This window comes from Haliotis asinina, chromosome 6 (assembly GCF_037392515.1).
Source record: "Haliotis asinina isolate JCU_RB_2024 chromosome 6, JCU_Hal_asi_v2, whole genome shotgun sequence".
In the NCBI taxonomy this organism is placed as follows: domain Eukaryota; kingdom Metazoa; phylum Mollusca; class Gastropoda; order Lepetellida; family Haliotidae; genus Haliotis; species Haliotis asinina.
In genome coordinates, this window is record NC_090285.1 from 17,975,518 (window position 1) to 18,003,499 (window position 27,982).

The following is a 27,982-nucleotide window of genomic DNA, read 5'->3' on the forward strand; positions in this document are numbered from 1 at the left end:
GTGTGATAACGTATATTTTCTGTATTAAATTTAGATGAGACAAAGTGACAAACTGTCAATCTGTTCCATGTACGTCACACATTAGCTTATTAGTACTTGCATTAAAATATTAAGTATAAACTAGCAACGTATCAGCGAAAACGCTTCTTTCATAGAAGACTATTAGGCATGTGCGTAAATTCTTCTTTACTGACAATGACATAGATGTTTTGAACAATTTAACCTCACACAATGATATGAGAGGGACAATTTGTTTAAGTGTGGCTTACATACAAAGAATACAAACATGTGTTAAGAAAATACACACACCACCAAAAGTCTACAAGAGAAAGTGTAATAAAATTACGTAAAACGTTACATCTATGACGTGTATTCACTCCTGCTTTCTTTCAACATATACCTTTACAACGCAATTAAACAATTAAACAATCAGGACTTGGTCGTATGCCAGGGATATCAGGCATGAATAGCCCTAATTAGTCTCGCCACAGCCAGCCAGGCAATCAGCACGGGGCTCCAAGTGTTGAGCAGTGAAGTGGCTCTCGGGCTGAATGAGTTAACAAATGTTACCTCAATGAGTTGCCATGTGAAATACTTAAGTTAATCCTATCTTGTCTGTCATGATTTTGAGAGTGAATAGTGTGAGTTTCCAGTGGATCTATAAATCAACTTTGTTTTAAAATATCTAACCAAAATGTATCTCATCTGAGTTTTACCTTGGTTGTGGTCTTACAAAAATTATGATCTTGACAGGAACTTTATATTCCAAGACATAATTTTGAGCATTATTTCTCATCTCACAGTCTCACAGACAGCAATACAGTGGAAGCTGTCTGATCCGGCACTTTTAGGACTGAGGAAATGATTTGTTTTAGACAATTTGCTGGATTGCAGAGGTGATGATAAATGTACAAGCCATGGAAGGGACTTGGATTTTATGCTGGTGTTGACAACTTGCTGGATTAAACATATGCCGGTTTTGACAGCTTCTACTGTATATTTACTGCATCCATCCTACATGTTTGAGTGTTTTGAACAAATTTCTGCACATAAAACCCTGCTTTCCTGAAACTGAGAGTAACTTTTCTGCGAGGGATTTAGAAGGTGGAGCAGAAGCAAAGGATAACACTACATGAATGAACAAATTCTTTTAACAATTAAAGATACATAGAGGCTGCATGAAAAGTGTTTTGAAGAAAGGAATTTTTATGTCAGTGTATGTGAGGTATTTTGTGAAAACCGACTCTTTTACCTTCTTCAGTGCAGAAACAGGTGTGAAGTCAGACACACGCTCTACACGAGACATGCCACAGCTCACAGCTTTCACAAGAGCTGAAAAAAAACCAATCCATTTTGGGAACACATTTCTATGGCACCAGTCAAAAATATTGGTCATTTCAGAACAAGCACAGGTTCATAGGAATTAGTTCTATCCTAAAACTACCATGATGGGTTTTGACAAGTAAGAAACATATGCAAAGTGTATCAGCAAACAATTTCTCTGTGTATTCCATTTACAAAGCTACTGAAGCCAACAGACCCAGGAAGTTTGTGTATCAGTGACGATTACTCCACTACCCTTTTAAATCACAACTGTGACCCACGTAACATATAACTATAAATATCTTTAAAATATGAATTAGAATTGTTTCTTCCATCACAAAGTCTTCAGAAGCTGCTCTGACAGTCAGTTGACTTTGCAAGAGTTTACACAGTCTCTTGCCATTAATATTCATGCCTGAAATTAAAGATATCATACACATAATAATCTTAGCATGGCAGCAAAATTTGCTTGAAACTTTTTCCCCACAAGTTGTATGTGAAAAGAAACGGTGTTATGGAGATATGACTGATTTCAGGGAATAGTTTAAGTGAAGCAGACCACTGATGTTCTCCACCGTTATTACTGATGAGGATAACAAGGTTATCATTGGTCAATGTTTTTATGCCAATCTATGCTAAGTGGATTTCACCAGTTAGAATTCCAACTAAATTTTGCTGAAACCCAGCATAATCCCAGAGCATGGTTCCGCATCATAATCACTTTGGATGACAAACTAACAATCAGCTGATCCTCCAAAGGGAGATTCCATGCCTTAGATCAACGGGCCACCAGCCCCTTCTCCTTCAGTGTTCATCTATACATGTAACCTAAAGATCGTATTACCCAGTGTATTTCCCTCCTTGTCCACCTGCTGTGTGTCTGAGCTAGCAGACTTCTTCTTCTTGGCAGGACTCACAGAAGCCTCGGCCACCCTGACCACTCCCTGCCTCTCCCAGGCCTGGGTGTTGACCACCACCACCTCGCCCTTGTCCAGCTGTAACACAGAGTGGGTGAGGGGTGTCGTTAGAGTTTCAGATGTTCATAGAAATAACATATTTCTACTGTGTTCCTACACTGATAACATATTCAAAGGCTGACCCAAAAGACTGACAGAATATCAAGGTTTGTTATAGGTGTTCAAAATTACATTGATTCTATGAAGATTTATAACATCGTAATAAAGTTACATTCCATGAGTCAAAGTGTGTCAACATACTGATAAAACATTGAAAGGGGGTGTCCACATATCTATACAGTGTTCGAGAGTTCTGCATATACTGATAAAAGTATTATCCAAATTCGTATAACAATACTGAAGGCTATCTATACTTTTGTACAATTTTCGAGTACATGGTTTGATGATTGTTCATAAACCAATACATAATTCAATGATTGTCCATATACCTTTATCTTACCTCTTACAACATAAATGTTGCTATTTGATTAGCTGAGCACTCTTCTATTATTTTCAATGTACCCTGTGTACAAGCGAGGTGCACTGCAATACACCCGGGTGCCAACTCATTCGGCACTTCATGGTAGTTACTTTTTTATCACAAATAACACTAAATGACACATGATGTTTTGTGAATCGAAATCAAAGGAAGGGAGATAACTCTAAATCTGTTTTTCTTGTGTCGTCCGCAAAATCTATCAATGGCTAGGAAAACATCTGACACTTTTTCCATTTTGACACAACGTTCAAATGTAGTCCCAGTGAATATTAAGATGGTGAATTACATTGCAGAGACTTTTCAAAGACAAAAACAGAAAAAAAAGGAAAAACAGAATGATGCAAGATTCGAATCGTTTGATTCCCACAGTTTGTCAGAAGTGTATGATTAGATACCCGTGCTTCATATAGTTCAGAATTAACATTGAGGTGTTCAGTAAGATAAATACATTGCTCACTTGTCCCTCAGGGACCGAGGGTACTTGATCCCCTTTAGATCAGTGAACAACTTATAATATACATGATTCAATGACTTTCCATATACCAATACATGATTCAAGGGTGGCCAGTGTATCAGTACAGGATTCAATGACTGTCCATATACCAATACATGATTCAAAGGTTGCAAGTATATCAAAACATGATTCAGTGATTGCCCAAACACTAACACAATTCAATCACTGAACAAAGTGAATCAGTGAACACATGATTGTGCACACACAATACAACTGAGTGAGTGAGTACGGTTAGCACTATTCTTCACCATATTCTAGCAATGGTACTGTGTGATATACTAGAAATGGGCTTCACATGTTGTGGGGATCGAGACCCCGGTCTTCAGCACGACAAGCAAATGCTTTAACCAAACAACCCTAAGTACAAGACAATGTTGCTACAAGAGCAGCATGACATCACAACACTATCATGTTACCATAAATACTTTAGACCATCATGGCATAGCCACTCCCTGCTACACACCTCTTGCCTGACAATGGCTGATATCGCCTCTCTCAGCAACTTGTGTCCTGATGTGTCCACATCTGTGAACATCACATAGGAACAGACATTCAAGGTCAGTGATAATAGTGAGTGAGTGAGTGAGAATGAGTTTAGTTTTACGCTGCACTCAGCAATATTCCAGCCAAATGGCAGCAGTCTGTAAATATTCAAGCCTGGACCAGACAATCCCGTGATCAACAGCATGAGCATCGATCTGCGCAATCAGGAACCAATGACATGTGTCAACCAATTCAGCGAGCCTGACCACCCGATCCCATTAGTTGCCTCCTGCAACAAGCATAGTCGCCTTTTATGGCAAGCATGGGTTGCTGAAGGTCTATTCTACCCCCGAACCTTCACAGTCTCGGTGATAATATGGAACAGGTGCATGAAAAAGAAACAAAGAGTCCTATTTTGAATGAATGATTCACTGAATGTATTTTGATATAATACACATTTCATGTATGACAAAACAGTGTTCAGATTCACAGCTCACTACAGGTACCTGGAATCACTTAACCTCAGACACCCTATGTGGATGTTCTCTCCATCCTAAATGATAAATTGTATACAAAACTATAACTCACCTTTGTAATACCTGTGTGCATCGTCATACACCTGGAATGCATGCAAAACATGTTAACAGTCAGTTGGTAAATTGTAATGAATTCTTGTAATCAGCATTATTTTATGACAAATTGAAGTAAGTATTGTGCTGACCCTATTTACCATTTCATTTTCTGTATAAATATTGAATATTGAAGTAGTATATACAATGACAGTTCTGGACCACTTTCAAGAAATGTCTCTACAAAGCCTTATTTACTAAATAAGGCTTTGGTTGGGTCATTAGCTCTTGCTACTATTACCCCTACTACTTAACGTGTGTTGGAGGTAACACTGTGCCGTACGGTACGATCAATAATTCTTCTCTTACAAACCCCCTACCCGGCCCATCCCTCAAGTAGTACAAGTTAGGTTCGTCGGCTTTCATATCCACTTTATCTATGTTGTAAGTTTTGACTGACCATATAGGATCGGTGGCCCGCTTACGGTTATCACCCTCGTGTTCCCCCGGCTGGTATAGATACCTCACTAGGGCCCTATCTGGTATCTGTTTCTCCTTCCCATGCAATGGAGCGGCCGACTCTGCAACTATTGATTTTAGTTTGATAGCGTCTGCCGGTTTCTTACCGGTGAGACGGGTGACTTCATGGTTGATTGCTGACACCACCTTGGGTAACCTCGTGACCCATTCAGTCGATCGTTTTCCAGGGGTGGCCATCTCCCTAGCATACTGATAGCCGAACAAGCGCTCAGCCAAAGTCCTATTAAATCTCTCAACTATGGCTTGGCTGCGATGGGCTCCGGCCGTGCCACGCCTGACCTTTGTATCGTGTTTGGCTAGCAGTTGTGAAACGGCACCCATGAACTCCCGTCCGGGGTCAACTTGCAGCTCTGTTGGCCACGTCAGCGGGCTGCGTTTGTATATGCGTTCGAATCCTCTGGCTACCTGGGCCGAATCTTTCGTGGTCAAGGGTTCGGCTTCCTTGTAACGACTGGCTACGTCCACTACGGTTAAGGCATACTTGTACCTCTTGTCGTGGGGTAGGAACAGTAGGTCTGCCTGGTGAACGCTATTAGGTATGTTAATACCGAACCTCCTTCTAGGCACGTAGCGTGGTGCCGGCAAATAGATCTGCCACAGGGCTTGTTTTTCAAGCCACGCTTTGGCTTCCTCCGGGGGTACTCGCGCTATTTTAGCTAGCTTATCTACTGCGCTAGCTCCTTTCCAGTACCCACGCGGGCTGTAGTAAATAGCCTCAAATTTTTTCATGTCCATACGCGTATGTGTTTATCCCATCAATAGCTATCCAACGTTTAGTGTCCATAGGCGACAGGGACGTCTTGTTTATAGTCAGTCCGTATATCTTATGTCCATCACTTCTAAGTGTGTTCATTTTATGTCTAAAGGTACGGGTCTTGAACAGGGCTTCCTTGAATCTGGCGTGTTTGATGTGTTGTTTCACCACATACTTCTTAACCCCCTTAGCCTTCCGGATCTCACTATTGTCGGCTTTCAGTATGGAGTACATCTTAGGTCTCAAACCTATATACTCGGCTATGGGCGTGCCAGCACACTCGTCCTTCATCTTACCTAGGACCTTTTTATTTACCGTACTGTGTATGGCATGGGTCTTAGGGTAGTCGCTGGTGTCGTATAAATCGAGGTGTTTTTTCATGTCCTCGTACACGTCCTCGGTTCGAATCTCCATCAGCAGGGAATCCGTGTCAGTGTACAGCACTTCACACCTGTCGCCGTACTGTTTCTTGAGCTCGTTGTAGTAAAAGTCGTACATCAGGTGTTTGGATAAATCGAGGATGCTCATCCCCACGTAAACAGGCCGGTTGAATTTTATGTGGCTTTTCTTCATGTGCAGGGCAACCAGGTTGTCTGTGAATATCTTACTACGGTTGAATGCAGGACTGGCTATCAATCTCCTGAGCTTGTCTTCCTCACTCGACCGAACCAGCTTCACGGTCACGCGTTTCCTCAGGTTCTCCATAGTCTTACCAAACACCGAGTTGTTCATGAGCTTGTAGAGATTTTTCTCAAAATCACTGGTGGCTTTTTTTCGTAGGTCTGTGTTCATTCTGATGTAGGGCTCCATCCATGGACTCTGGTCGAACATGAGCACCCTGTGTATTTTGGTCAGCCTCATACCCAACGACAGGTACAGCTGTAGGTTGCGATAGTGAACGATGTACTTGGTCTTATTCATTAAGTTAGGCACGAGTTTTTCAACGTCTGTCACACGCCCACCTGACAAGTTATGTTGGTACTCAGACATCCAGTCTGGGTTAACCCTCATACGTTCGGGGGCCAGGGGGTAGCTGTTGTGTGATGTGTGTAATTCCTTGGGATACTCTAAGTCAACCTCGAGGATATAACCTTTGTTCGAATCTGGTGCAACCCCCATAACATCAACGTGGGGTACCCATTCGAATCCCCCTGTAGGTAGATACTGACTCATGGCCCAGCCGTACAGGTTGTTTGCGTCGAGGTAGAGAATGTGATTGGTTGGTTTGTTAGGATCGTAACCTTTCACGTATTGATTATTTGCTTTCGCGTATCGTTTGGATGCCATGGAAATCCCACCTCGCAAACCTTTCTCAATGAATAGGTGCATGTCGTAATCTGTGAGCAATTCCAAATTAACTCCGGTCTTTTTAAGCAAGGCGTCCCACGACAGACCTGGGCTGGTGTAATACCATGCGGGATCGAGTTTATACTGCTTTAAACATGTCCACCTAAATGTCTCAAACACGTCGGCTAACAGCAGTATATCTGTCCTCAAGTACAGGTCGTGATAATCACCCAGGTTCTTACAACCCAGTTTATTCCATACGTTAGTCGCGTGCGAGTAATCATCTCGTGAGACGGACGCCTCATTCAGCTTGCTATAAAAGCAGTCAATAGGGGGTAGTCTGGTCTCGGTGAACTTAGCCCAACTATCCATGTACTCATAGGGGTACACACCCTTTCATCGATATAAACATGACATAGGCACAGTGTTACCTCCAACACACATTAAGTAGTAGGGGTAATGTATCTATACCAGCCGGGGGAACACGAGGGTGATAACCGTAAGCGGGCCACCGATCCTATATGGTCAGTCAAAACTTACAACATAGATAAAGTGGATATGAAAGCCGACGAACCTAACTTGTACTACTTGAGGGATGGGCCGGGTAGGGGGTTTGTAAGAGAAGAATTATTGATCGTACCGTACGGCACAGTGTTACCTCCAACACACGTTAAGTAGTAGGGGTAATAGTAGCAAGAGCTAATGACCCAACCAAAGCCTTATTTAGTAAATAAGGCTTTGTAGAGACATTTCTTGAAAGTGGTCCAGAACTGTCATTGTATATACTACTATTGAAACATACACCACACATTTTTTTGAGGATATGACACAGCAGCATCTTCAGTCTTTAGTCATGAAGTGCCCACAATCTTTAGCTATGAATCACCTACAATGCAGGGCCATGAAGTGCCCACAGTCTTTAGCCATGAAGTGCCAAAAACATTTAGCCATGAAGTGCCAACAGTTTCCAGCCATTAAGTGCCCACAATCTTTAGCCATGAAGTGCCCACAGTCTTTAGCTATAAAGTGCCCCAAATCTTTAGCTATAAAGTGCCCACAATCTTAAGCCATGAAGTGCCCCAAATCTAAAGCCACGAAGTGCCCACAGTCTTCAGTCATGAAGTGCCCACAATCTTTAGCCACAAAGTGCCAACAGTTTCCAGCCATGAAGTGCCCACAATCTTTAGCTACTAAGTGAAAATGCCCACAGTCTATAGTCATTAAGTGCCTACTGTCTACAGTCATGAAAAGCCTATAATCTTTAGCCATGACATGCCTACAAGCTATAACCATGAAGTGACTACTATATACAGTCAGGCCGCATTAGTCTGGACCCCGATAATCTGATTCCCGCGATATGAGATGTTTTGGAAGAGACTTTAATCCAGAAATGTATGTCTAATATCAGTTTAACAAGAAAGCATGGATGACATCGGATATGTTTTGTGATTGGCTATGATCATCTGACAGACAGATGCGATCACATGGTCGACACGTGGTCTTATTTTGTGACAATGCTGCCAGTCACAAGTGTGCCAATGTCAAACTGACCAACGTGAATGTTCATTTCTTGCCCCCAGACACCACATCGCAGAACTTTCAAGGCCCACTACAAGAAATATCTCGTCAAGCATTTCATCCAGTGTGCTGAAGACGACCAGCCACAATCGCTTTATCTTCGAGAAGATTTCTTTCACAGTGAGTTTTGTTACATGTATGTATAATCTATGCAGACATGATTGTATGCATTGCTTGGTTATTATATGAATATTCAAGTTGTTATGCATACAAACTGTATTAAAGTCTTTTGAAACTTGTATATGTTCGTATGTTTTTGCATTGCCATATCAAAAGGAAGTAACTCTACTGTAGTGGTGTTCATAAAAGTTTGTTTCAGTAGTCCGTATGTTTCACTATCCGAACGTTTTTGATGAAAAACTGAAGTGTCCAGATTACCGCGGTCTGACTGTATATCTATGAATTGTTTATAATCTATAGCCATGAAATTCTTATATTATACAGCAATAAAGTTTGTACAGCCTATATGTACCTACAATTTCAATGGAGGAACCCGGCAGCACATCATGGAACTGGTTGAGGAGAAACAGCTTCCAGATTCTCTCCAGTTCTACACTGGGATACTTGTAGCCTTTCCCACCAGTGGATGCCAGGATGGTTGCTATGGTTCCCATCAGTTCCACATCATGAAGCAGGAACTCACACTTGCGGTTACTCTTCTTGACCTTGAGAAGCAAAGACCAACATCACTACTTGTCAAAATGGGCAGACAATTACACAACTACTGTCAAGTTTCATTTATCTATCATCCATTTATCTGACAATTGGCTTTATCTGGTGCTTCTGATGAGCAAAAAAATTGAATAAAGGTAATTTTGTCTCAATTACTTAGTCTGACATCCTTGTTAATCCAACAATTAGCTGTGCAAAGGACAATGTCGGATTAACAAGACTTGTGACTGTAACACAAGACTGTAACTGTTTGTTTGATCAGAAAATTGGCACTTTATACCCATGAAGATCCAGGTGAAAGCTGGTCTTCAGCTACCCCTGCTTGTCTTAAGAGGTGACTATTGGGATCAGGTGGTCAGACTCACTGACTTGGCTGACACATTTCATCATATCATAATTGCGTAGACTGAAGATTATGATGTTGGATTGTCTGGTCCAAACTTGATTATTTACAGACCACAACCATATATCTGGAACATTGTTATGTGTGACATCAAACAGTAAACCTGCCAATCAAAAACTGAATGGTGCAGTTCAGGATGATAACACAACTGTCTCTATTTGTTAGACCAAGACTTTGAAGTGTCATGGCCCTGTCTGTACTTCTACGTAAGTAAGTGTTGAGCATGTTGTTAGTTTTTGCTGCTGACCTGAGCATGTGTTGTGTAGGTGCCATTGTGCAGCTCCAGGTACAGCTCTCCTCTCCATGTGCACAGCTTGTCCTGACCACTCTCCTTCTCCACTAGCGTGAAGAACTCATCTGGTGTACTCATCTCTACCCTGAAACAGATATAACCAAGAGCTAAAACAACATTCACTATAGTCTATTTACAGTGAAAACATACTGATGAATTTCACATTAAAAAACAGTAAATCAAATAAAGTGACACTAAGGTTGAAAATCCTCATAATTTTACCTTGCCAACTGAATATTCAAATCTCAGAATTGTATTCAACTTAGGATAAAAGTTGTTTAACAAAACAGACAAAAGCCAAACTCAGCAGTCACTGAGCTTTATCATGGCAGCTTATTTATAACAGACTTAAACAATTAATCCTTATTCACTGAAGGGATTATAGGAGAGAAATGTTCTCCAGTGACTCATGCTTGTTGTATGAAGCCTACATGGATCATATGAATCATAATAAAACTTCATGAGTGAGTGAGGCTGGTTTTATGCTGCTTTTAGCAATATTCCTGCAATATCACAGTGGGGAACACCAGATATGGGCTTCACACATTCTATCCATGCAGTAGTGTTTGCCCTGCACATGAAACATTAGGAGTCATCATGGCTCTCTGGTGCCATCAGAGGGAGTCATGATGACTCTAATATTTTCATGTCCAGGGCAAACACTACTGCAAGGATAGAATTTGTGAAGCCCATATCTGGTGTTCCCCACTGTGATATATATGGACATGTTTTTTGGAGTCAGCTTCAGTATGGAACGAGAAAAAACAATGTAAAGATCAGATATCAAATCAGCACTGGCAAACTTAACTGGCAAACAATGAACTAAGTACTTTTAAACAACAGCAAATTACAAACTTAGATTATCTGAACTTAGGGTCCAGTAGCATTGCTTCAACAATGATACAAGCTTTCAAATTCACTGCATAAATGAGATAATTTGTGTGTCAAATACGCAGCTTTTATGCATCAGAGCAAACACTGCATGGGAGGAACTGAACCCATCCTTCCCCTAAATTTCATGAAGTGCTTTCAACCAACCTTGGCAGCCCATCAACATCCTTCATCCTCTGCAGCTTCTCAAGCATCTCCTCTCTGACATTAAAATACAAACAGTGAGATCAAAATGAATAGTATAAGAGGAGTAGGTTCCTGTTAATCACCACAGGCATCCGATTGAAAAGAATTTGCATATCATACAGGTTGTGACTGTTTACCACTTTGTAAGGGACTGGAAATGAGACTGACAAAACAGGGAAATTTATCTGGCTGGTCATTGCTTCAAACACACAATCACCAAATCCTGCCACAAGAAAGGAAGACAACTAAGTAAATTGCCATGCCTCAGAGCACAGATGAAAACTACAAATATTACATTTTTGCATTTATCTCTACAAGCCAAAGGAAATTTAACAGTCACAATGATGAAATGCATTGTAATGAAATAAAAATTGGTATTATGTAGTATTATGCAGGCCACATTGTAAATACATATATGAAGAGACAATAAAGAGGCAAATGATGCAAATGAAGGGACTAACGTTGGACCATGTCCTCCATCTCCATATCCAAAGAGGTAGCATGTGCGTGCAGACCGGCCTTTGTCCTGGAAGTTGTCCACCGTATACAGGAGCTGGCAACACACAACATCTATGTCTACTGGGAATAAATATATGCATTATCCTTGCCTTGGCAATCTATACATTGAATAATATCATCATCTAGGCAACCTATATGGAAATATAATGGGCTATTTTATTTATTATATATACAAGAAAATATATAATACACACTCACCATGATAATATTACCTGTAGTTTTGTTTGGAAAGGGTCTTACAGTCCCGTACACCAAAACACCATGTGATGAATTTAGCACCCTTAAGATCTTTTCATTTAGTTTGTCTTGAAACAGCAACATTTGGCAGAATGTTTTGCTACGATAGTTTCATGAACGATCATAAAGGGAGATAACTCGAGATGGATCAGATTATGATAAAAATGATCAAATTTGAGCTTTTGTTAAACGACAAGTGAAATACAGAAACAGAAATGTTATATTCTCACACTGACAATCCATGTCTCGTTAATCTGACATCCACAGCAAATTGTTGGATTAAATAAATCAGACTAAGTTAGATTTATTCAATTTGTAACTAACACAAACATTGAATACAGCGAATTGTCAGATAAAAGGTAGTTGGATTAACGAGACATGACTGTATATTTGTATCATTCTCCCCTGTACAATCTATACAGCAATAAATATGCATCATTCTTGCCGAGATTTTGTATACAGGAATACATATGTACCATTCTTAACAGAGGAAAGCAAATTACATCTTTACATTCCTTTGGCCTGATAACGATCATATTTGACATATCTTCCTCCAAGTAGATCCATCTCACGCTGTCATGACATTATCACTAACTTTCTACAATAATCATGATGACACAAATAATAGAGATGTAACACATATAAATTGGAAAATCTGTCTTCTTGTTTGGAATTTTAATATAACTGTCTGGTCTTGTGAATAATACTTAATTAGTCTTATTCAGCATGAATTTCAACTGAACTTTAAAAAGTGATATCTTAAAACTTCATACCTTACAATTTATAAAACAATTCATGTAACATTGTAAGATCAGCCAGTTTGAGTTGTTGTTTTACAAATATTCTTGATCTGAATACTGTCTACATGCGATTGCCAGAGATAGAGCAACAAAATATCAACAACTTGTTTCGGTATAAGGGGTAAAGTAATTTAGAGAATGAAATAAAACACATGCTTTGACAGTTTTGTTACATAGTCATAACAGAATTATCCATAAATAAGAATACCAACTGGTCTGACCCTTGACATAAATGATGAAATATAACAGAAATGAAAGCTTCAGAAGACGAAGGAAGAAAGCAAGGAGGGAAGGGAGGGAAAGATGGATGGAGGAGAGCAGTGTTCATTTAAGAGTTTCTAAAAAGTGAGCCCATAGCCCTCCAGCCTTCAGTTACGTGGGTCATTTTGAAAATATTGTGTCAGATAGGCGTATTGTTGTTTACCAAAGATGTGCTTGTTTGAGAAGTGAAAACAAACTCCTGATGTCTTTCTGATATACATTTACAGTGCGCCATAGTAATTTTATTTTATCTGTAAATTTACACCCATAGACATATTATATTATTAATATTACAGAATGAATGAATGAATGAATGAATGAATGAATGAATGAATGAATGAATGAATGAATGAATACTAGTATGTGAACGGCGCAAGATCTTGAATGAACACTGGGAGAAAGAGGTTTCAGGACTACATTTGGGTAAGGAATGGCTACCACAGTTTATTAAAGGAAGGAAGTGTTTTTGAGAGTGGGGATCACTTGTGTTTAATTGGTGTGGAACCAACAAACCCTGCCACCATAAGCGATACTGGCTAGTATGTGTTCACCTCTTTCACATTAACCATCATATGATAAGTGTCCCCGGGTGGGAAGTGAGTCAGGACTGGCGTGCCATCGATGCCTTCCCACCAGAATGTGTGGTTCTGGAACATGTGTAAATGAGAAAGTCATGCAAACAGGGGAGATGATTCTCACCTCCTTGACTTCAGCCTGCATACCATAATTGTCCCCTGGCGGGAAATGTGTGAGAACACTGGAGCCATCAATGCCTGCCCAGAAGAAAGTGTGATGCTGAAATGTCAATCAGTCCACAGCTAGGTGTTCAATGCATGGCCTATTTTGCAAGAGTGACATTGTATTAAAATCAGAGAATTAAAAATTAAAGAGGGTGGTGGGAAATGTATATTGTATTTAGAGAGCCAGATGTTATCTAATCCTCCAGTCAGTAACAATAATCAGAACCTACAGTTTTAACTTTCATTCACTTGAGTTGGTCTTCCAATAAGAACTGTGTCCCAAGCAGCTTGCACTTGTAATAGGAAACTAAAAGGATTGATTGGCCCACCATGGTGAGTTGGATAATTGTGTGTTATTACCTACGACGGAGAACATAGTGGAGTTCATATTTTTTATACAATGCTCTAGGGCAAAATGAACCTTTGTCGTGACGTGACATCATCAACAATGCTATGACATCACGTTTCTTCCGTGACATTCCTTTCTACATGAGCCATAACACGTAGACATCCTGTGTTTGAAAGTAGATTTGGGTTCATTATGCTCAATTTGATGCCACTGGTAATAAACAGAATATTATATTCGTGCCCATATCATACTATGTTTATGACATTGTTGCCTAAATATTGGTATATCCCTCGCTCTCACTCGGGAAATACCAACATTTAGGCACTCGTGCCGTAACATAGTATGACATGAGCACTCATATAATATCCCCTATTTATGTTTTCCATATTGTGTCATGATGTTAATTACTGGATTATCTTGTGCACATATTAACAGACCACCATGTAGTTCTTGAAATATTGCATTTAACAACAAACAACATTACAACGAACAGAGGCAGTGGGGTGCACAGTCCTCCCACAGATGACATCCTTAACTTTGTCACGATAAACAAATCAGGTTGTCCACCAGCATGACAAGGATCAACAGTTTCCTTTGGTTCTAATTTACAAAAGTTTACACCCTGATTAAAATGTGACACTTTACATAAATCATGTAATTATTTTCCTTTCTCAGCATAAATCTGTGTTGATTGAAATGCCAACAAAAATGTAATCAGTAAATCACCCTCATGACGTATGAAAGGAATAATTTCAATCTTGTTATGTCAGGTTGAGTGAGCGACTATGGTTTACATCGCTTTTAACAATATTCCAGCAATATCATGGTGGGGTGCATTAGAAATGGGCTTCACACATTGTACCCATGTGGGGAATCGAACCTAGGTCTTCAGCATGATGAGCAAATACTTTACCCATTAGGCTACTAGAACATCCCTATACAATACAATGTTGCAACAACACCGGCATCATATCACAATGCTATGCATGTATTCGACCTTGTACACAAATAGTGAGCTTCACTTGCTCATGATAATATCAGTCTTCCACAAGTTTTTAAAGTTTTTAACTTGTCTCCTTTGAGGCACCAAAATTTGCTGTGAATTACATCCCTTGCTAATGCCAAGATCCGATGATCATGGGTTCAGCTTTGAGTATGAAGGTTTCGCTAAAGTAGCTTTTATTCAAGACATGTATGACTTTGGCTTTCCTTTACAAGGTGACATGCTATGATACAACTGATTGTTGAAAACATCATTTAACCATTTTCTTACTGACTAGTTGGGTTTGTACTGACCGGGAATTTGTTGACGATGTTCCAGCTGAGTTTCTGTGTCAGGAAGCGTGTCATCCCACACATCTTGATCATCTGAGGCAACTGTGCTGCATACCCAAAAGTGTCTGGCAACCAGAACTAAAACAGAAATTGGATCTATGAGATTCTGCTGTGTCCACTTTGTGACACCAATCCTAGTCGATCAAAGTCAGACTTTACCCTCTGGATTGTTTTGTCCAGACTTCATTCTTTACAGACTGCAGCCACATAACTGACCCACACTTCTGAGTGCAGTGTGAAACAAACAAACAAACAAATCATCACAGTTAGCATGTCATGCAATTTGGTCTCGGTCATACATGTTAAAAATGCAGTTTTCTGTACAGAGATTAAATTTCATCTCTAAAACATCAAATGTCCTTCACAATGCCCACCTCTGTGCAGGTCACACCAAACTCCTTCTGGAAGTACCGCTGACCATACAGGAACTGGCGGATGAAGGCCTCTCCACTTGGAATAAGACCATCCTGCAAAGAATAAATTGTACTTTGAGACAAGACAAAAACAAAAACCAAAGTGTGCTTTCAAAAAAATGCATTAGGTTGTTCCTGTTTTCCTTCATTACCAGAACAGTTTATTTCTATATCCAAACAGACAATTCAAAGACTGCTGCCCACGTTGCAGGATTTCCATATGGTCTACTGACCCTGTGAATCAGTCTTATGGTGAATAATATCATCACTCATTACATCAAGGATATATGACACATAAACAAAAGAGCTAACCATGGTCATCAGATTCAATGTTTTTAAAGGCCATTCCATTGCTGAACTGTTGAATTTAATAGACACACTGACTTTCTACAAAATGGTAAGATTTATGCTGAGAAAGGAAAATAATTACTTGATTTATGTGAACATATGCTATATTTAGGATTAGAGTTTCTCAGTAAATCATTCCTCAGTCCCTAGCACTTTCAGAAGGCTGAGTCCCAACTCTCACCCAATATTTTGCACATATCAATTACACTCAGAATGAGCAATCCCAAATGCTGGGTTCACCTTGATTCACAGGCATGGGTGTTCCAGAGACCCCCAGGACTCGATTTAAGAGATCTCAGCCTGCTTGCACCTGGTGCAACCTTAGACATAAACCTAGTTGCATGAGCTAAATTCTAGCTGCACTGCTTTTATTGCTATATGGAAGAAATATACTATCGAATTAATTAGATGTTTTATTTAGAAGTTTACCCACTCAAGAACGGACTTGCACCTGGTGCAAGACAGACTTAATAATTAGATTGAACTTTGTCATATTGGGTTGCACCAGTGCAAGTACCAACACTCTAAATCGAGCCCTTTCCCCCAATTATTGCTTTCAAGGCAAATGTGGAGTTCCTATGAAATAACAATGTAGAGGATTATGTTTTTTTCATAATTTCTTTATAACCTAGAATGAATCATTAATCATGCTGACAAATGAAATGATGCACGTAAATACTCTAAATGAAACAAACACTTAGCAAAGTCATAGATGTGTTGTGGGCATAATGAATATTGTGTGTCCCTTTGGACACAGTGATGTTTTTGATGTGTCCATTCTCTACATTTGCACATACTGGACACTCATTTGCACATCATGTAAAAAGCCTGCCACATATACATAGGTTGCTAAATTCAATGTTATTTTCAGCCTGAGTGAATCCTGGTAACTCACCATCTCTACCCAGGAGCCTCCAACAGGTATGAACCTGCCTGCCTTCACAAAGTGTTGGATCTTGCTGTACAAGCTGGGGTAGTGGTCCTTTATCCACTGGAACTGTTGGGCCTGTAAGATAGGAGGGAGAGTGCCTCTGACATAACGTTTATCTCCACAAAATTCATTAGACTTAAGGTATTTTTAAACCAATTTCACTAGACTGACCATTTGGTTTGTCAGTGTGGTGGTACTTAGATGTTCCAGAGAACAAGTGAAAATGCTGTCGTCTGGTTCTGACAACCTACTTCCACCTCAGAAGACGTAACAGGGATATATTCCCGCTTGTGTACATGTAATAGTGAATTATTTTCTGCTGTAAACATGAATTATTATTCTACCAGCAAAAACACATATGCAAAAATGAATTCCTTGAGAAAATGTAAATGTGAACTATTTCCCTACCTGAGAACATGTAAATGTCAAATATTTCCCTACCTGAGAACATGTAAATGCAAAATACTTCCCTACCTGAGAACATGTAAATGTGACATACTCCCCTACCTGAGAACATGTAAATGTAAAATACTTCCCTACCTGAGAACAAGTAAATGTGAACCAATCATATTCGTCCATCAGCTTGACTGTGCAGCTCCAACTGCGAGCACACTTCCTGATAGTCTCAGCGTATGGCCACAACCAAGCTGCACAATGTAAGCACCATTCACACAATGAAAAATACCAAAATTCATGCACATGTGCAATAAAAGCTCAAAACAGTGAAGGGCAAAAGCAATTAAACAAAAATGACATTTAAAATCATGCATTGTAAATTGGTCCTCCATTGGTATTCAATCATCATTAGATCATTGTCTTGCAGTTTCCTACACTCATTAGTAGCAACCAAAGAAACATAGTGCATGAAAAGTATGCATGAAAATTGCCACCTCACCTGAGTCTATGTGAGCATGCCCCATGGCATGGATGACATGTTGGCTCTCTCCATTCCTCTGATTCAAGAAAGCTTGGGCAACCTCCCTGCATCTATACACAGACTTAAAACTTATACAAATATACCAGCATGACCAGTTCTTGGCTGGTGTTGCTATGAGAGCTAAGTCATTCTTTGAATAGAACACTATGAAAGTTACCTATGAAGATTTGGGCTAGCATTTGTCTTCAGCAACCCATGCTGTCATAAGAGACAACTGATGGGATCATGAGGTCAGTGTTGCTGTCAACCCTTTGAATCATTAGGAGAAACACCTTTCACAGAAATAATTTTTGTGATCTTCACAACACCTGAATGACCTACTTTTTGTATGTGGATCTGTCAGCAGTGTCACACATGTTGATGATGCTGTTGACGGTATAGAGGGCCTGGTAACTCCGCTCCCTCTTCTCAGGGATTTCCTTCAAGTAAAACAGGATGACATGAATTTGTCAAGATGGCTGCAGTGGCTGCTATTTGTTTGTAGATTTGGGAGTTGGCTCCAACAAGTTCCCAATCCTTCATGTCAAATATTACTGTAAACGTGACACTGCATATTACCTATTCTCAAGTCATTAGGTTTCTATTTGGTGGTATAAAAAAGTTTATTTTTTATGAGTACTTGGAATGTTTTGGGACAGACGTTAATATTATCAGAGAGAAATGCAATCTTTGGACCCTATTCACATCACTTCACTAGTTGTAAGCTCTTGGTAAAGTGTAGAGTTACAATGGGGATACTAGGTGCATAGAAAGCCAGGTTTTTCATGTAAATCCAATAAGTTCCAACGCTTTATATTTAGACAGCATTGATGGCTTGCCCATTTTTCATTTTCAAAATCATGATTAAGCCTGTTTTTTTATTTGTTTTTTTTATAACGTTAGCTACGCCTATGGCTACAATTGCTTGGAGGATCATGGCCCTTTATCCACAATGATGTTTACCTTAGCCATCTCATACAGGATCATGGCCCTTTATCCACAATGATGTTTACCTTAGCCATCTCATACAGGATCATGGCCCTTTATCCACAATGATGTTTACCTTAGCCATCTCATACAGGATCATGGCCCTTTATCCACAATGATGTTTACCTTAGCCATCTCATACAGGATCATGGCCCTTTATCCACAATGATGTTTACCTTAGCCATCTCATACAGGATCATGGCCCTTTATCCACAATGATGTTTACCTTAGCCATCTCATACAGGATCATGGCCCTTTATCCACAATGATGTTTACCTTAGCCATCTCATACAGGATCATGGCCCTTTATCCACAATGATGTTTACCTTAGCCATCTCATACAGGATCATGGCCCTTTATCCACAATGATGTTTACCTTAGCCATCTCATACAGGATCATGGCCCTTTATCCACAATGATGTTTACCTTAGCCATCTCATACAGGATCATGGCCCTTTATCCACAATGATGTTTACCTTAGCCATCTCATACAGGATCATGGCCCTTTATCCACAATGATGTTTACCTTAGCCATCTCATACAGGATCATGGCCCTTTATCCACAGTGATGTTTACCTTAGCCATCTCATACAGGATCATGGCCCTTTATCCACAATGATGTTTACCTTAGCCATCTCATACAGGATCATGGCCCTTTATCCACAATGATGTTTACCTTAGCCATCTCATACAGGATCATGGCCCTTTATCCACAATGATGTTTACCTTAGCCATCTCATACAGGATCATGGCCCTTTATCCACAATGATGTTTACCTTAGCCATCTCATACAGGATCATGATGTCCAGTAGCAGGTCATAGGCTTGGCGGTCAAAGACTGCGATCTCCGCTGTGGACAAGGTGAAGGTCCTGTTGGGGTCAGTGGGCTGGATCATACCACCACACCCAACACCTAAGATGCCATTACAGGCCATCTCGATGTACACTGTGTACCTGGAACAGATAACATGAGAAAATATTTGGGGCCAGGTAACACACTCAGAAAGTTGGATGCCATTACTGGCTATCTCAATGTACACTGTCTATCTGCATGAAAATTGTAGGATCCAGTTACTACACCCTACAACTAGGATGCCATAACAGGCCATGTCAATGTACACTGTGTACCTGGAACAGAATATGTGAGAAAATATTTGAGGCCAGTTAACACACCCAAGGCCTTGGATGCCATTTCTGAACACCTCCATGTACACTGTGTATCTGCAACACAATACATAAGTGGGATCTGGTTACAATGTTCGACACCTTTGATGCCATTACAAGCATACTCATTAAATAACAGAAACACTCACTTGTTCTGCTTCTTCTTCATCTTCCGTGTCAAGATGTAGTCGTGCCTTTTGGTCTCCCCACTCAAACCCTGCAGATGATCATGATGTAAACTTGGTACTTGCAACCCAGGATCATAATCATCTAAAGCTGGTAGTCTAATTCAAACAACTAATCAACCATCAATTTGGCTAAAAGGACCTAGCCTAAAAAGGACCAACTATGCTAAAATGTCCTAAAACTAAAAAGAACCTACTCGGCTGATACGACCTACTGCTAAAAAGGGCCTACTACACTACAAAACTAGCCCTAAAAGAGACCAACCAGGAGAAATTACTAGACTAAAAGGACCTACCCCTAAAAAGGACCTATTACGCTAAGTGGACCTAGCCTGAAAAAGTCTACTAAGCTAATGGGACCAACTGCTAAACAGACCACCTACTAGGCTGAAAGGACCTAGCCCTAAAAGGGAACAACTAGGCTAAGAGGACCTAGCCCTAAAAAGCTCCTATTACATTAAAACGAGCTAGCCCTAAAAGGGACTTATTTAACTTCCTCAAAGTGTGTCTTTTACAGTAAAACTGCACAGAAATTTTTCCCAAATTACGTTTTGCCTCAAAATGTTGGTATTTATTAATCAGTTGTGCTGAAATGCTGTCTTCTTTGAGTTATATTTAACTAGCAGTACCAGATAGAGATCTGTAATATGAAAGATTGGAAATTGATATTCCTTAAGGTGCTATGAGAGTGACTCTGTGTGAGAACCATATCTCTATTCTCACCTGTACAGGTTTGCCATCCACCCACACAAGTGCCTCAGTGTGGGAATTCCAGATAAGCCTCACCTCCTCCCCTTCCCAGTCAGCGGGAACCTCCATCTCCAAACGGAACCAGTGTGTCGACCATCTGCACACAACATACACTGAACATGACATACTCCCTAAACATTCCACGACCTCATATTCGAGGTTTTAGAGTGCAACTGAAAGAGTTAAAATAGGGTCCTTGAAATGGATTCACTCAACTAGCAAATACTGAATATGGTAGTCACCATGTTTGTTATTTCTGGTCAGTCTTTGCACAAATCATACATCGCTAACTTACGTTGGTCCAAAAGATTCTCCGACTTTTGCTGGAGTGTATTTTTCCTTTACAGCCTTTTCATAAGGAATCCTTTCAGATGTTGCATAGTGGAGGATCTTTGTCAGTGGTGCTTTCTTGGGGTACACTCTGGAATGGAGGAAATATTCATGTCAGCATTTACAGAGGCCGATTCTGCCAGAGACCACTGTATAATGAGACTAACACCTGAATGCAACATGCATCCAAGAAAAATCGCTACACTCACTTTCCCCTCAAGTTGACGTCAGTGAAGTAAATAGGAGAAATGAACTTCTCAGCCCTCTCCAGAGTTGTCCTGCGATGTTTGAATACTGTGTGGTCCATCCTGAAACACATTCACAGGTACTTGAAGACAACTGCAATATTTATGGTAGCAGAATCTCAGTCACAACCATATCTGCTTGTAGATTAGCCAATCTCATGGATGAGCTAAGGTCCTAACTTGACCCTCAGGTAGTTAACATGAAAGATAGACAAAATACTGGTTCAGTGCTCCATTGTTCAAAACAACCGTATCTCAACATTATCTCTAAGACTACAACCTTAGACCTTTTCTAAGGTTAGCCTCCTTAACTAAGGTTGATAACTAAGGTTGGGGTGACCCAAGCTTAGAATCTCTAAGGTTGGGAAGCAGAGAGTGTAAAGAGAAAGAACGAGTCAACTGGACATGCTGGATTCATGTGGTAAACAGGGATGCTTCCATTACTCCTGCGCCAAAGAGTTCAGCCTTAGTTAAGGCTATGGCTAAGGTTGGAACCCAAGTTAAGGTTGCCCTAAGGTTGTTTTGTGCAACGGGCATATCGTTTTCTTAAGGGGACCATAACTCTAACCTTAGTGTTTCAGATTGATCTTAGCTCAGGTTGTTTTGAACAACGGAGCACAGGACTGGCTGTCTTTGGTTTTATGACGCTTTGAGCAACAATCCAGCAACATTCTGGGAACACCAGAAATGGGACTCACATATTATCTTACCTCACACATGAATGTCACTTTCTGATTGGCTAAGCGCTATTCTATTATTTTCAATGTACCCCGCTTACAGGCGATGCATTATTTTCAATGTACACCACTGGGAATTCCGAACTCTTCTGGTGCTTCATGGTAGTAACTCATTGCCTTGAATAGCATTGAATCATGCATCAAGCACGGAAATTACTGATGTTTTGCAATTGAAAATCGATGGAAGGGAGTTAACTCTAAATTTGTTTTTCTTTGTGTCGTCTGCAAAATGGCGATTCACCTCGCATTCAACAGAAGTAATTCAAACAGTTTAAAATTAAAATTCAGGTGTTAGGTAAGATAAACACGTTGTTCGGCCCTCAGGGTCCATGGGCTCATGCGGGCTCTGGGAACATAAACAGACCTCGAAGGTACATGAGCCCATGGCCCCTCGTGACCATGCAGTGAACAACTTATATTGTACCCATGTAGGGAATCGACCCCGGGACCTCAGCGTGACAAGCCAACACTTTAACCACAAGGCTACCCAACTAGAACAGGAGTGGAATGAAACAAGTACATAGTATATACATTTAGTGAGCATATCATCTTGTGTCAATACAGAAAAGTGTATCAAGCATCACATCATGGTATAAAGCTCAATACACATTCAGTCTCAGTAACTTCGTCTCAGTGTATTTCATTACACTACACCACTGCGTCTAACAAAACCTAGTAGAAGGTCGCATCAGGTAACCTTTGAGCAATCAATGACAGTTCAATCAAATGCAAGACGGTTAAATAGATTTAACCAATCAGACAACGGCTACTATTTAGGGATCGGAGGGACTTTCAAAATATTCAGGTCAATGACACAGATCTCTCCACAAACAAAAATCAGCATATTAAAACAGTTATTTGACCTGCAGTATATACGCTTTGGGGTTTCAATTACATTGGTTACCATTAGCTAATATTTCCGCAAGATAACACCCTTGAATATTGTCAAAAACACTATTTCAGCGGCTGTTTACTCACCGTTGTCATGGCAGTATGTACGCCGTGTGCATCACCCGGAAGCAATCGTACGCTAAATACCATTCGGAATCGTTCGGGTACTAACTTTTTCAAGATAGAAAGTTCATAAGGGATGTGCGAATGTGCACTTTTGCGATTTGGTAAGCTGTGTCCTGATTGGTCAATCTCAAAGGTTACCTGACGCGACCTCCCATAAGGTTTTGTTAGAATCAGTGGTGGAGTATGTAGAAAAGTACTGAGGATAAGTTTACTTAGACTGAATACACATTTGTACTATTTCACCCCTATTATTCATTCAACCATATTGCAGCATAAATATGTTTTCACAACAAGCAAACATTGCAGAGCCATCAATACACATCTTGAAGGTAGGTCATGTGTAAGAACACATGAGAAAGGAAGCAAGACTACCATATTTCTTGATAGTCATCATTGATATATTTGCTGTCTTTACTCCCTTCAAAAATTCTCCCTCCATCATTCTCCCTTCAAGAATTCTCCCTCCATCATTCTCCCTTCAAGCATTCTCCCTTCAAGCGTTCTCCCTCCATCATTCTGCCTTCAAGCATTCTCCCTTCAAGAATTCTCCCTCCATCATTCTCCCTTCAAGCATTCTCCCTTCAAGCATTCTCCCTCCATCATTCTCCCTTCAAGCATTCTTCCTCCATCATTCTCCCTTCAAGACTTCTCCCTCCATCATTCTCCCTTCAAGCATTCTCCCTCCATCATTCTCCCTTCAAGAATTCTCCCTTCAAGCATTCTCCCTTCATCATTCTCCCTTCAAGCATTCTCCCTTCAAGCATTCTCCCTTCATCATTCTCCCTTCAAGCGTTCTCCCTCCATCATTCTCCCTTCAAGCATTCTCCCTCCATCATTCTCCCTTCAAGAATTCTCCCTCCATCATTCTCCCTTCAAGCATTCTCCCTTCATCATTCTCCCTCCATCATTCTCCCTTCAAGCATTCTCCCTTCAAGCATTCTCCCTCCATCATTCTCCCTTTAAGAATTCACCCTCCATCATTCTCCCTTCAAGCATTCTCCCTCCATCATTCTCCCTTCAAGCATTCTCCCTCCATCATTCTCCCTTCAAGCATTCTCCCTCCATCATTCTCCCTCCATCATTCTCCCTTCAAGAATTCTCCCTCCATCATTCTCCCTTCATCATTCTCCCTTCAAGCATTCTCCCTTCATCATTCTCCCTTCAAGCGTTCTCCCTCCATCATTCTGCCTTCATCATTCTCCCTTCAAGCATTCTCCCTTCAAGAATTCTCCCTCCATCATTCTCCCTTCAAGAATTCTCCCTCCATCATTCTCCCTTCAAGAATTCTCCCTTCAAGCATTCTCCCTTCATCATTCTCCCTTCAAGCGTTCTCCCTCCATCATTCTCCCTTCATCATTCTCCCTTCAAGCATTCTCCCTCCATCATTCTTCCTTCAAGCATTCTCCCTCCATCATTTTCCCTCCATCATTCTCCCTTCAAGCATTCTCCCTCCATCATTCTCCCTTCAAGCATTCTCCCTCCATCAATCTCCCTTCAAGCATCATCAAGGCTCTCAAGTTTGAGACACATACTCAGCTCCAAAAGAAACAGATCTATGATGATACAGTAGTAGGGTGAGGTGAAAATGGGATTTAACGTCATATTTGAGAATATTTCATTCATATGACGATGTGTATGTATGTGTATGTGTGGCTGCTTGTACTAGTCAAGATTTGAGTTGGTTTTATAGTGCTAGCTCACTGATATACCACGTGGAAGTTAAGCATGGATTCAGACACTCATTTTATCCATTACTCGCAAGGGCCACCAACTACCAAGTGCCATATCTTAATGTCTTTAGGTGTGAGATAGCCACACATTGAGCCCCTGACATTCCACTCTAATCACTATATCACAGGGCGCAATACAGTAGTGAATTGGGAGACTGATGTTTGCTGATGAAACAAGAGGAGAAAATGTAAACACACAATTGATCTTTTATTCATAACCTGACATGCTATGTCCTGTCAGTAAGGTGTTAGACTGTGCCATTTCCAAAAACAGGAAAAAAATTTTTGCCAGCTCAAAAAATCAAATCCTTACAATTTTATTGGCCCAAAATGTAAACTTACACGATTACTTTTTTTGTTTTGTATTTTTGCCCCATAGACACTTAATAAATGGCAATAACTAAAACAGTTTTAATATTTAGAAAGAATATTACTTTGGTGATTTTAATTTTTTTCCTTGTGCCTGTAGATTTTATCAGGAAAAATCCATAAAACAAGAAATAAAACAAGGAGTGTCAGTCAAATTTTCAAGTAACACCTTAAGAAACCGTTTTCACTTGTCAACAAACAACTCCAACCTGAAATTTTGAAAACCTCTCCTTGTCAGACACCTGCAGATACAACTCATTGTTGACATGTCTGTCAAAGACCTGTTCCGCATTCAGCAATATTACAGCTGCCTGTAATAATTGAGTCTGGACCAGACAATCCAGTGATCAACATCCTGAGCATCAGTCTCCGCAAATGGGATATGATGACATCTCAAATCCAAGTCAGCAAGCCTGACCATCCAATCCCATTAGTTTCATGTAATACTGTACTGTTAGGATCAATTCAACAACAAACATTTCAGCCATGGTAAAACAATTCCTGTTCTGAATAACTTACTTCTAATACCTGTACCGTAGTTACTGGAGGAACGGAGGTACCTACAAGGGTAGGGACAAGTAATACGCTGTCAGGTACAAGAGTACATACTTGTACTTCACCTTGCCCTTCATTGTGCGAGTAATATGCTGTCAGGCACCAGAGTACATTTGTACTTGACCTTGCCCTACCCTGAAGATGTTGAATACCTTGCCCTACTTGTTTCAGCCCAAGTCTCTGCAACCAAACTGTTTGTCAAAGATAAAATACCCCTCCACAAAACCCCTTAGTCAGCAATGTTTGAACTGTGGCATCAGATTTGTGAACAAGTCAGTCCAGATGTCCTTGAGGTTCTAACAACAGAACAGCTAATCTAAGGTACATGAAACTTTGCTTTCATAAACTAGGCTATATTTTCAAACATTTGATTCCCCAGTCTATCAGCTTGATGGAGCGTAAACATTTTAATTACATCTGGACATGTGCAATTAATTCTGCTGACACTTTCTTCATATCATTGTTGCACTGGACAGAGACTTTTCAGATGAACAAAGCACTTCCAAGACACCTTTAACAGTCAAAAACAAACGATGCCAAAACAGCACATTCTGTCTTTATTCCTTTAAAGCTTAACAAGATTACTCTACGGTTAAATAGGTATCCTGCGTCCAAACAAAGATCATGAAGTAGTGTGTCTCTGCTACAGTATATCATTTCATAGTTCAAATCTTTTTGAAATTTAACATTCCACAGAGACCGCAGGAAATGATAGATAAAGTTCATAGCCACCTCGCTTTCTCATAGTGACAATGACTAATCATTTCTCTGACCACTATGGCCAAACAGCTAACTTCCTGCTAAAACTGGGTAGATTTATGACATTAGCATGACATTACCGTCTAAAAGTGACATACGAACATCCTAATAGCATTAGGCTGTCATAACATGAAATGGGCACTGCTGTGTGGGCTTATGTCCACCTCCCTTGTTAAGGTTGTCTACCCAGAGAATGCCAGGCAGAAATGTTACGTCTAAGAATTAGCACAAAACTGTGTCTGACTGAGACTCACTTTTGCATATACAATAAAATCAACCTATGTCCACACTGGTACCACAGAGACAGATAGACACACTACAGACAGACAGACTGAGAAACAGAGCACAGTGAGGAAGAAAAAGTATCAGAAAGTATTATAGTGTCTTATGACAGGTAATAGTAATGTACAAAGCCCCTAGAGCAGGCAATGTGTTTGGATATGAGGGCAATATAAGTAGACTACTATTACAGACAAACAGACAGAGACAGTCAGACAGACACATCAACTGCCATAGAGACACACACACACGAACATTCAGACCACAAAGACAGACAGACAGACAGACCATTTAAAACCCCACTCCACCTCCTCTCCTCAGGGCACAAACACCCACAGTCCCCAGCCACTGCCTGTCACAGTGACACTGCAGCTATCACTTGTATCAACCACTACTAACCTACAGATGTATAGACGTGCCCAAACCCAGGAAGTTTAAGCAAGAATCTTTGTCTGGTCCCTCAATAAATGTCCTTCCCGAAAACACAAGAAACAAGTCAACATTACCTGCATACAGGGGAGCCTCAGAGATGATGTGTGTGATATGTCCGAGATCCTTCAAATGGGTCACATTTGCAACTCAATGCAACTCAAACATGCATTGTCAACAAAAACTTCACAAACTGATATGCTAGCAAGGTCATGTAATGATAACCCTCCAAACTGGTTATCTAATCCATGTTAATCCAGACAGAAGGCCAGTTAGGGTCAGTCTTCAGTGTCTCACTGTGTAAACACTCCGGGAACCTGTCTGTCAGGAGGAGACAAGTGAGTGAGTATGGTTCTACACCGGCCACTATTAGCAATATTCCAGCAATATCAAGGTAGGGTGACCCTGAAATTGACTTCACATATTGCACCCAAATGAGGGATCATGGCCTTTAGTGTGATGAGTGAACGCTTCAGCCACTGGGCTACCCTACTGCACATTGAGTGGGAAGAGAGTTACATGGACAATAGTCATAGCGGTGGAATATTCCTGAGTTTACCAGCAACAGATTTGCCATGACTGATGTTCACAAGTTTCACGGGGCCAGTAGTGTTCACATGGATACTTGTGTTGGGATTTGGAAAACAAAT

General features: G+C 40.4%; 2 protein-coding genes across 6 annotated transcripts in view; one reads left to right on the plus strand and one right to left on the minus strand.

Annotated features, from left to right (window-relative positions):
- The window catches only part of LOC137288279 (alpha-mannosidase 2C1-like), a 43,232-nt gene that overhangs the window by 10,383 nt on the left and 4,867 nt on the right, over positions 1-27,982 (minus strand). Inside the window, exons 1-21 of one of the 5 annotated variants that reach the window (XM_067820761.1) lie at positions 27,410-27,527; positions 21,422-21,520; positions 21,178-21,303; positions 20,856-20,979; positions 20,097-20,164; positions 19,560-19,737; positions 18,139-18,236; positions 17,776-17,867; positions 17,421-17,527; positions 16,845-16,955; positions 15,563-15,655; positions 15,150-15,266; positions 13,316-13,411; positions 11,409-11,500; positions 10,909-10,962; positions 9,826-9,955; positions 8,980-9,168; positions 4,364-4,394; positions 3,756-3,817; positions 2,168-2,318; positions 1,253-1,332 (exon numbers count right to left, since the gene is read on the minus strand). In XM_067820761.1, coding sequence (XP_067676862.1) covers positions 1,253-1,332; positions 2,168-2,318; positions 3,756-3,817; positions 4,364-4,394; positions 8,980-9,168; positions 9,826-9,955; positions 10,909-10,962; positions 11,409-11,500; positions 13,316-13,411; positions 15,150-15,266; positions 15,563-15,655; positions 16,845-16,955; positions 17,421-17,527; positions 17,776-17,867; positions 18,139-18,236; positions 19,560-19,737; positions 20,097-20,164; positions 20,856-20,979; positions 21,178-21,303; positions 21,422-21,519 — 2,097 coding nt within the window. In that variant the 5' untranslated portion in view covers position 21,520; positions 27,410-27,527. Of the gene's footprint in view, positions 1-1,252; positions 1,333-2,167; positions 2,319-3,755; positions 3,818-4,363; positions 4,395-8,979; positions 9,169-9,825; positions 9,956-10,908; positions 10,963-11,408; positions 11,501-13,315; positions 13,412-13,463; positions 13,560-15,149; positions 15,267-15,562; positions 15,656-16,844; positions 16,956-17,420; positions 17,528-17,775; positions 17,868-18,138; positions 18,237-18,759; positions 18,779-19,559; positions 19,738-20,096; positions 20,165-20,855; positions 20,980-21,177; positions 21,304-21,421; positions 21,521-27,409; positions 27,528-27,982 lie in introns of those variants that run through there. The other 4 variants (XM_067820764.1, XM_067820765.1, XM_067820763.1 and 1 more) reach the window with 4 other exon arrangements.
- Positions 23,562-24,734, plus strand: LOC137287723 (uncharacterized). Its single transcript, XM_067820111.1, has one exon. It carries the CDS (start codon positions 23,562-23,564, stop codon positions 24,732-24,734), a length of 1,173 nt encoding a protein of 390 aa, XP_067676212.1.

Excerpts from the sequence above, each read along its gene's own strand:
- LOC137287723 (XM_067820111.1), top strand. The coding sequence starts at position 23,562 with ATGAGAAAGGAAGCAAGACTACCATATTTCTTGATAGTCATCATTGAT.